Raw genomic sequence first — 11,156 nt, forward strand, 5'->3', positions numbered from 1 at the left:
GTTAATTAAAAACATAATCACGGCCTGGAGAAGTTTTGGGTAACACAAGCGCAGTAACTCCTCAGCTGCACAGCACCTCACCACAGAACCCAGTGGCTGCCGAGACAAGTCCCAGCCCCCCGCAGTGGGGGGGGGGGTGGGAAACACCTGAGGGCTCCTCTGCCATGCTTCCCGCTTGTGGTCGGTACCCAGGACAACGCCAGGGGCCGGAAGGCCCTTCGTAAGGCCGACAGCCCCCCTTATGCCCCTACCCCCAGACACATGGTCACACAAGGGGCCAGCCCTACACAAGCCCCCCCCTCCCCCCCCGAAGCCGGCAGCAGCTGCTGCGCAACGGTCGCCAGCCTCGCACATGCGCAGACTGAAACACTGCCTACCCGTCTTTCCTCCCGCAGCGCCGCCTCTCATTGGCTACCGAAGGCTTCGTGCACCTCCGGAAAGCCGCCGGAGGCGGGGAGGGGGAGCAAACGGCTCGAGCGCGGCGCGGTGCATTGTGGGGCAGGAGGAGAGTCACCGCTCTGCTAAGCGCCGCCATCTTGTCTGCGACCGGACTTGCTGCCGCTCTCGGGGCCCGCTCCTCGTCCTCGCCGCGCAGAGCGAGGGGACAGAGAGAGGACGAGACGCCCAGCCGGGCGGCGCTGATGCGCCCGGAGCCTCCCCGTGCCTTCTACGGGCGCTGCTAGTGAAGGGGGCGGGGGTAGTCGGACGGCCGCCGGCGCGGCCTTTCCTCTTCTCGGCCGGGATGGGCCGGTCTCGCAGCCGCAGCTCGTCCCGCTCCAAGCACACCAAGAGCTCCAAGCACAACAAGAAGAACCGGAGCCGCTCGCGGTCCCGCTCGCGGGAGAAAGAGCGGGCGCGGAAGCGCTCCAAGTCCCGGGAGAGCAAACGCAACCGGCGCCGGGAGTCGCGGTCCCGGTCCCGCTCCAACACGGCCCCCTCCTCCCGCCGCGACCGGGAGCGCGAACGCGAGCGCGCCTCGTCCCCACCGGACCGCATCGACATCTTCGGGCGCACGGTGAGCAAGCGCAGCAGCCTGGACGAGAAGCAGAAGCGGGAGGAGGAGGAGAAAAAAGCCGAGTTCGAGCGGCAGCGGAAAATGTGAGTGCCGGGCCTGGGCTGGGGACATCCTGGGCGGCCCCCCCCCCCCAAGGAGGAGGGAAGGAGGTGCGCTTTGCCGTAGTGCCTTTCTCTCTTCGCCTTCCTCCTCCAGGCTGGAGTCGTTTGCTTATGAGGAAAAGGCGCTTAGGCCCTCACTGAGGCCTAACTTCTGCCTGTTTTCCCGCCATCCTCCCCTTTCCTAAAGGCTTATTCTATCGAGTGTGCTAAAGCCGCCCACTCAGAGCGAGAGGCTGTTGCACATCGCTTCCCTGTCACCCAGACGTGCTGCTCACTTCCTATCTGTCGCTCTTCTGCACTGCTCTGAAACTTCTTTCTGCCTCTGAGGCCTCCGCGCCCCGCAGGCTTTGTGCTGCACTGCCACACTTTCCGCCCCTCCCCTTCTGTGCGTGGTGCTTATTGTGCGTCGAGCGAAGGCATTTGGAGTTGCCCGTCTTGGTGTTTCAAGAAGTGCTAAGCAACCACTGTTGTAACCTTGCGTTTTACTTTTTTATTTTCTCTTCAAATGGGACAGTGAGATCCAGAGATTTGTTTCATATAAAGCTTTTCCTTTTTCAGTTTTCATTGTGGGGAATGTAATAAATTAATAAAGTCCATAAAGATACATAAATCGTGTTTATTGTTGGGTGTACATTTTAAAGTGAATGTTGGTGTACATTAAGATGTCTAGCAATGTCCTTGAGTTAGGAAAAAGACCTTCAGCAGAGGTAACAACAGATGTAAGAGTTGTGCTAAAGTGATTCTTCTTTGCAACCCTCACTCCTTAGAGCACCAAGTCTAGATAGCACTTGTACATGTGAAGCTAATTAGTTCTGTTACTCATTCGGTTGAGCTTTATTTCAGCTGTGCTATTCCAATGAAATATTTGTAGTCCCGAAGGTCTAACCACCCTGAATTGTCACTGTCTTTTTTTTGTCGAAACATTGCTAACTTCATAATTTGACAGTGATGTCATAAAAACTTAATGTACAGATACAAACGCACACAAAAACATTACATGCTTTTTGAATCATTAACCCTAATTTTGCAGTTTACAGTTTTTTTCAGAACCAAAATAAAAAAAAATCCACACACCTTCAGAATGCGCTTAACAATATGTTTAAAATATTTTATGTTTTGCTTCAGTTGAGTGCTTCAATTGAAAGTACCGTGTTCATTCAATAAATTTGATGTAGCAACATACATTTCAAGTCTATTTTCTGCGATGTCTTCTATGCAAGTCAGAAGACTTTGAAATTATACTCATGATGTCTCTGCAGGACGAATATTTGGTTGATGTTGGCAACAGAATAGTAAACTATTGAGTGAAAAACAACATTGGAAAAGATTAGACATAGAATTTTGATGTTTCCAAAATGCACTTCAAATTTCAAAAACATTATCAAACAATAAATCTTAATACAGTATACTAAGTGTGATATCTGAACTCATTTATAAATGGTGTTACATATACCCTTGTTAGGAAAGAAAATAAGTAATTCCTTGCTGATTGAATTAACTAGCAGACAGTTTGTGTATCGAAAGTGACTTTTTCTTAAGTTCAAATCTTAACACACAGCCTCACTCCAGATTTTACCTGTAATTATAGTTCTCTATAGCAAAGTTTTCATTAAGATGGTAAATAAGATTTTTTTTTTTCCTCAGAAATCTTCTAAATGATAAACATTTATTTTTTTTTTTCAGATTTTCTAAAATTAGTCTTTAGGAATTAAATGGAGCATACTAAAAATATTTTTACATTAATGGCTTCTCTGTTGCTCTGAGGTTATTGCTCAGTAAGTCAGGGTGATAAACTGAAATCTGTATATAATGTACTATCAGTGATAAAAAAAAGAGTAGTTGATATCAACTACTAAATCACTGAGATTTGTATCTTTGTAACTTGATTTTCTTGAGACGCCCAGTAAATGGTTAGAAGTATATTGTCATTATCCATAAGCATAAGGTAGTCTTTATAAATGAATTTTGAGAATAGATTTTGATTTTACTGTTTCACTTCTTTTTGCTTCTAGTGCTCCAAGAAATGTAGTCCTGTATATTGAACAGTTATACTTATAAAACTGTCATTGCCTATGCTTGTGAAAAGATATATTTGCTTGGTTTAGTGGAATACAAATGGAATTTGTGGAGGCGAGAAGAATGAAATCTATGCAACGCACAGTGCTTAATTTGAGTGCATCATCGATTGCTGAGGATATTTGAAAAGTTACATTAGGCATGAGTGTTAGTTTTTTTTTTTATATATAACTTTGTACTATCATTATTCAGTTAGCTAACTTTTATTCTCATTTTCCTTAATATTAAAGGAAAGCTAAAATAATTGAATAAGCATTTGAATGTGAGCTTTCTGAAAAACATATTGCTGTAGAAAAGATGTATGTATCATTTCAGGACTGTGAAAGTACTTGTGACTGAATAAATACTCCTAAGAGGGAACATTTTTTTTCTTAAATAGAGTTATTTGGCATATAAAGGGTATTAACAGATATATATGTGCGTGTATATAAATTAAAAACTTATGACCCCTTCTCCAACTTCCATCCAAAAAAGGCCCACAAGTTACTGACTTGGCAAAGACATGGGTCTGATATATTTTTCTGGATACTGATGGGGACTTTTTTTCCCCTTAGAAAATTACTTCAAGATACTTTGTCACTTTAGAAAAAGTGAGCACTGGCCTGGTATGTCATTGGAAAAGTTTGCTATCTGCTGAGAAACGGAAGAATAAATTTTGTCTTCAGGGGTTGAATGTCTAAGTTGGGATTTCCAAAACTTCAGTGAAGCAGGGGGACTATGCGTTTGGTTGAAAAGAAGCTGTGTGAACCATTTCTGAGCCTTTCACCTTGGCATTTCAGCTGACTATCTAGATTTGCAATCTGTACTTCATAATCTCCTATATGTAAAGTTCTTTTTTATGTGTCTTGGTATAAATAAAATAGAAATATGCAAGAATTATGAAAATTACAGGATATTAGGATACTAACAACAATTGATGTCATTCTAAATTGTGGCTTTCTGGTGCTGACAAGCCACAAGATAGGTTTATAATCACAGAATCACAGAGATTCTGTGATTGTTTTGTGTTTTTGTATAAGATTGTTTTATATTTTATAGAATATTTAAAATGAAAGTTCAATTTCAAGGTTAAAAAAAGAGCAGCATTCTCCCCCAAAGCCTGTAATAATTCTAAATGAATAGTGCTATCTGAAGCGTAGCTATACAGTATTCACTTTGTGTGAAAAGAACATAGTTAATATTTGAACATATTTGAACATTAGAACATAGTTAATATTTGTATATCTAATTGCCGCACTGTACTTGTGATTACTACCTGGAAGATTTTCTTTCTTCATTTGGTAATAAACCTGGGAATTGACCTAATCATTCTGTACCCTTTTTAATGAAAACTTAGACAGTGATCAAACTAAGTAATAATGGTGTTGCTAAACATACATAAAGAAAAGTTGACATTTAAAAAAGCTTCCAAAATTGAGAACATGAAAAACTGTAAAGGTTGCAAGGATTTATTTAGCGCTTGGTGTTGGTGTGTTGTATTTTGAATAATTATGGTAGAAACAGAGTGCTGTAGTAGACAAGTTAGAGGAGAGCTGAAGTATTTGAAATTATTGAAGGATAACTAGATAGCAGAAACGACACCTAGAATTCTTAATAAATATTCAAATTATGAAATGTATCACTTCTGATTAGTTTGGTGCCACTGAGATGTTTAAGACAAGATCTTGCAATATATTGTGACTACATTTGAAACCATTTGAATTCCTGAAGAGTGAAGGATGGCCAAACTTGGTGGAGAGGGGTTCTTTTCCCCAGAAAGTATGGATTTTCGTATCAAGAAGTAGTATGATAAACTGTCGTCTTAAGCTTAATAGTCTAGAGATAAGGAGAGATACTAAATATGGTATGGTCTTAATGGTCCCTGTGGTTGGAACACAAGTTGCCTGCATGTTCACTACAATACATTCTTCAGTGTAGGGAAAAACATTATTGAAATACCCAATCTATGTGAGTAAAGCATAAAACTATTAGAAGTTGATTCAGTAGTGTGGTTGGTGTTCTGCATTTGCAAGAGTGCAACCATTTTTATGGTATGATTAAAAAGGTAATCTTCATGTTTGCATTTTCTAGCCGTCAACAAGAAATTGAAGAGAAACTCATAGAGGAAGAAACTGCTCGAAGAGTGGAAGAGCTCGTGGCTAAACGCGTAGAAGAAGAGTTGGAGAAACGAAAGGATGAGATTGAGCGAGAGGTTCTCCGCAGGGTGGAAGAGGCTAAGCGCATCATGGAAAAACAGTTGCTCGAAGAACTCGAGCGACAGCGACAAGCTGAACTTGCAGCACAAAAAGCCAGAGAGGTAACGCTCGGTCGTTTGGAAAGTAGAGACAGTCCATGGCAAAACTTTCAGTGTCGGTTTGTGCCTCCTGTTCGGTTCAGAAAGAGATGGAATACTGCAAATCTAATTCCCTTCTCGTACAAACTTGCATTGCTGCGAAAGTTAATTTTTAGCCTATTCAGAGGAGCTCACTGATACTTAAACAGTTATTCTCCTAAAACCTGAACAAGGATACTTGATTTTTAATGGAACTGACCTACATATTTCAGAATTGTTTGAAACTTTTGCCATGGCTGCAGGATTTATCAACGGTCCTTTCTTTTTTGGGGAAGGGTATTAAAAATCTGTAATTATGTATCCTTCATTTGTTTCATTTTGTTTACCTAGACTGTAAGAGGCTTTTGCCTTCAGTCAGGCAAAGAGCAGGGTCCAGCACTGAGCTGCAGTACCTGTCTTTAACAAATAGGTTTCTTACTCTCCATTCAAAACAAACATTTTCCTTGAGCATACATTGGACTAATTCTGGGACTTCGAGCATAAGCCCATCCACGTCTTCATGAGGATCTATGTCCAAATCATTATTTCCATTTTTAATATCCACTAACAATTCCTTTTTTCCCTAGAAGTTATAAAAGAGCAGGTTGCCCATGTCTGAAGTCAAGCTGAACATGTGACTTGGGTTGTGTTTTTTTTTTTTTAAATCAGCAGCTGGAGCAGAAGCTGAAAATGTCTTTCTGTGAGACAGTAATTTGCTACTAAAGGCTTTGCCTGCCTGCCTGCACCAGTCATTCCAGGATCCAGAAATGTCAAGACAAAATTTAAATTGTGTGAAGAAAATTTGCAGTAAACAGTCATGTGTCAAGCACCTTTTTTACTCTGCACTTCACGTACAGTTTATTTTTAATGAATATATTGATTGGCTTACAAAAAGAAAGATAGTAGCAATGAAGATTTACCCTTCATATTAAATGTGATCTGTCTGTCACAGAGTCTTTAAAATAATAAATTAAAAAAAAAGTCACAACAAATATTAGGGATATTAAATAGCATTTGTAAGTTCAAACCTTGACTATAAAGGAATTGAAGCTAAATTTAGACATTTAGATGTGTATATTCAGCAAATGCTTTACATATACAGGTTTTTGTTTGATCACATTGATTTTTTTTTTTTTTAAGTATTTTTGCTATAGTCAATATGATGTGGAGATGCCCCATCAATTCTTTGCAATGCAGAATAAACTTCAATGCCTGGAGTGAAGTGTGCTAGCTAGTAGCTGGTTACTAGTCATAGTAAGAAGTTTTCTCTTCGTATGCTTGCTTTGTTCATATTAACTTTTTTTTCTCACACAGACACAAACCTCTGGCTAACTTTAAATCTTCCAAATATTCAAATAATTTGGATATATATTATGTGAACTGAAACACCTCAAAATCTTTCACGCAGTCTTCATATTTATGGGTTGCATAAAAGAGTTCCATAAAATTCACCAAGAAAACAACAATTACAAGGCTTTATTTCCTGATCTTGCCTTTCCTGGATTCCAGAATTCCAAGTTCAGACTGCAAATGACAGTTTCATCTGTCTTAAAATTGTCAAAATATTGAATGTTAAGTCCATTCTCCCCATGAAGGAAGCCCATAGCTCCATGAAGTATGGATTACCATTTGTATTTTTCACTAACAGTAAATGTATTTTTCTTATTAATTGTTTGCCTTAGGAATGATTTACATATTTTTGTTCCTTCCTATCATAAACATCTGCATTCCTCAGCTCAGCCTTCCTTGTATGTTGTTTCTTTATAAATGGTTGAGCTGCTGATGCAGGTATTGCCAAGCTAACAGTACAAATCATTTTAAAGAGGAAGCTGGCGCGTATGGCAGCCGAGGAGCACACTCTGCAGGACACTGGACAAGACAGTAAATATTCAACTTTTAATGCTGATTAAAGGAGTATAGGTAAAGAATACGTAGGTATACTTAATTGGTGAGACAAACTATTCACTTTATTTATATTTTATATATTACTTTTTAATTTGGTAAATACTATCGAGTTTTTGTAGTTGTCCTTGTTGATTTGTGTGATATTAAAATTGTAGTAATAAACTGTCAGGATTCTGTGCTTAGGGAGGGTTTAGTTGGTTGCTGTTTGGACTGGGCGGGGATGATTTAAATTTAGTATGAGAGACGAGACCAGTTTTAGTGGCTGCACAATGTACTGTTGTGAGATGAGATAGGTGGCTGTAAAGCTGCCAGTTTAAGTCAGTTCACAAAAGAATTCTGAGAAAGATTAGTGAACATATGGAGTTGAATTTTATACTTTACTAACATCTTGCCCTGTCCTCCCGTTTAGGAAGAAGAGCGTGCAAAGCGTGAGGAACTAGAGCGAATACTAGAAGAGAATAATCGAAAAATTGCAGAAGCACAAGCTAAACTGGTATGTAAAGACGTAGTTAACAGTTCTATAGAGAAATACAGGTCTCTCTGCCTGATTTGCAACACAATTAAAATAAGCAAATCAAAGCTTTCTAGAGTTTAACTTCTCTGTTGCCGGTTCTGTCAGTAGCATTGCTCTGTTTCCCTTGAGAATAAGAGACCAGACCCTTAGTAATAATGTTAGTCTGAATAAATACTTCTAGTCATTTATTAATTTGGAGGAAGATTGCTGCCTTCAGTATTTAAAAAAACGATTTTAACTGCATCTCATGAGGGAGGTTGAAATAAGTTTGCAAACATACTCAGCTTTGAGAAGAGAAATAACTAATTCTACCTTGTTGAGCAGGACAAGTATAAACTGGATTTGAGACTAGTATAATGTTGATAATGCAAAGTGCTGAAAAAGAATTTCAACATACACTTAAAAGTTATGAAAGTCCATCTTACTTTGATATCCAAAATTATTTAAGCAGGTTGCTGCTTTATGCAAATATTCAGTATCATTTAGCTGATTCTAATCAATTCATGATAAACCAAACTAAGCTTTTTCTTTTTTTAAAAAAACCCTGCTTGAATTTTATCAGTTTCAGTTCCTGAAGTGTTGACTAACTTCTCGGGAAAACATGATGTTTCTTAAAACTGCTTGAGCTACATCTCCTTCAGATCACACTCTCCACTGGTATTTGTGCTTGCTCCTTTTCCCAACCTTGTATGGGGGAACAGGATAACAAGGAAATTTGTTAAATGATGTAATTAAGATTAAAAAAAAAACAACCTACCTTTAGAAGACCATTGGAATAGCTATGAGAATCTTAAGTCAATATAAAGACTGACCTTGTTACAAATCAAATAGAAATCACTTTGAATTAGAAGGGTCTTACTGATAGATCTTGGAGGTGGGAGACCTTTGTTTGAAGGTCTGTTACTTCATTATATTATGACTTCATCTGACATGACAGGTGTCAGGAAGATTTCTCTATTCATACACTGATTTTCGTATTTCAAACGTAATGCGTTGTTTGCATAGCAATGCTGAAAAACATTGTAAACAAGCATTCAAGGTTTTGATAATGTTAGCTATGACTAAAAAGTTTCAGTGTTTCTTCTAAGCTCACTTTGTCACCATTTTATAAATAGTTTCATTGAACCAGCTATGGCATCTAGCTCAAGTATGCTTGCAGTATGCAGGATTGGATATTGGATACAGACTTGTAAATTGCTGTTATGACTACAAAATATGTTGGCCTAAATTCTACCATTTTCATATGTAGGCTGAAGAACAATTGAAAATTGTTGAAGAACAAAGAAAGATTCATGAGGAGAGGATGAAACTAGAACAAGAGAGGCAACGTCAGCAAAAGGAAGAGCAAAAAATTATCTTGGGCAAAGGAAAGTCTAGGCCAAAACTGTCCTTCTCACTAAAGAGCCAGGATTAAATTGCAACTCTGAACTCTTACAAGGAAAAAAAAAAAAAAAAAAGGAAACAAAAAACAACAACAAGAAAAACTTTGTATGGTAGCTTCATGTTGAAGTGTTTTTTTTTCTCTCAATTTTTTTTTTTGTCTTTTTTTGAAAGTCTGGAAAGTTAGCTTGTTCTAATAGGGGCTGTGCTCTGCAATTCTTTTTTTTTTTTTTTTTTAACTTCCATTAAGTTAAACCCTTGTCAGATCGTTGTTGCCTTTTAGAGGGAAATCTGTTCTCATATGTTTTGTTTCTGTATTAGTGGTCTGAAATATCAGGTCACTATGAATTGTGGATGATCTGATAAGGTTTTACTTGACCTACTCATCAGAGTTTGACTCTGATAATTGACAGAACTTTATACGGGGTATTGCTGACTATTTTTTTTTTTAAGTCAGTAAATACATGAGTAAATTGCCATGGTATTACTGGACCTCTGTGGCTTATTGTTAAATCAGTGTCCTATGATACTGTCCCATTGTTGCGCTTGATGTTCCTGATACAGGTAAGGAAATAGTTTGTCATTTCTGCTATGAATACATAGAGAGTTCAGTATTGTCTCTGTTAGATTTGTTTTTATTACATTGACAGCGTTCAACCAGCGTTCCCCATTGTGTAAATAAACCAATTTGCTGAATAAAGTGAAAGTCTTAAATTCATATGTTTAAGTAAATTTTTTTTAGTACACTTCTATAAACAGCTGTGACAATTCACATTATTAAATTCAAGACTATAGTGGTATTTTTTTTAATTTTGCTTTCAACTATTGTGGCTTCTCCTACTTTAAAATGCAAAATTACAGTAAAAAATCCCTGAATTTGTGAATGTTTTTAATGGCTGCTGCTGTTTTCATGAATGTTGTTTTTTTTTCTTCTGACAGAGACTTATTTCAGCCGTAGTATCATGTTTAAACAGCTGTATGGCTTACTGCACCCACACCAATACTTCAGTATCTAATATAATCCCCTTCAGTTTGCCTCATAATACAGTATGTTGTTATAAGTGAAGATAGTTACCATATAATGAATCTGATGGATCCTAAAGGATTTAAAAATTAAATTCCCCCCCAAAAGGAAAACAGAAAGTAAGACTGTTTAAATGTATTGTTTTAGCCAGAAAGCAACTGTTACGCATATACAAGCTCTTGAATGTTATCCACGTGTATGTACAGGTTTTATTTTGAAAAATTAAACTACAGATTGAAAACTATATATAAAATCCCCTTATTGTTTACAGTTCTTTTACCAAAACCTGGAATACTATGTCTTGTCCAGTTGTAAAACTTTTTTTCCTGTTGGTATGCAACATCTATGGTAAACATAGGATGAACAGTATCAGTAGTTGCCTGAGCATTGGAATGTTGCTGGACAAAGATGGAAATAATTCCTGATATTCCCTACGGATATGTTTCTGTAGATTTGGCAAATTAAATGTGAGAGCAAGTTGAGTGTGTCACTCACAGCAGTATATTCAACATGTTTTGTATGAAACCTGGGCCTCGGGGCAGATTGATGTGTATCTCTTTGTCCAGTATGTCAAGAAAAAAATGCAAAGACAGTAAAATACCTACACTATTACTGTATTTAAATTTGTCTCTATATATTGTATTACAAGAGAAGGTTGAAGGTTGCTTAATGCATAAAAACAAAAACTGAAACCAAATAAATTGTGTACATGACCTGTTGGTAGGAACAGGTTGTATTTAAAGCTCAACTTATACCTGTATTTCTAAAACAGAAAACAACCCCTGTTCCCTTAAGAGAAACAAGCTATTAAAAGTCAATAATCAAACAGA

The 11,156-nt window shown here is 38.2% G+C and overlaps 1 protein-coding gene across 1 annotated transcript; it reads left to right on the forward strand.

Moving 5' to 3' along the window:
- Positions 1 to 476: 476 nt before the first annotated feature.
- ARGLU1 (arginine and glutamate rich 1) lies at positions 477 to 11,156 on the forward strand. The gene is made up of 4 exons (XM_035318409.1): positions 477 to 1,098; positions 5,263 to 5,488; positions 7,818 to 7,901; positions 9,172 to 11,156. Exons 1-4 carry the CDS (start codon positions 743 to 745, stop codon positions 9,334 to 9,336), a joined length of 831 nt encoding a protein of 276 aa, XP_035174300.1. The 5' UTR covers positions 477 to 742; the 3' UTR covers positions 9,337 to 11,156.

The sequence above is a fragment of the Oxyura jamaicensis genome, chromosome 1 (genome assembly GCF_011077185.1).
Source record: "Oxyura jamaicensis isolate SHBP4307 breed ruddy duck chromosome 1, BPBGC_Ojam_1.0, whole genome shotgun sequence".
Lineage (NCBI taxonomy): Eukaryota > Metazoa > Chordata > Aves > Anseriformes > Anatidae > Oxyura > Oxyura jamaicensis.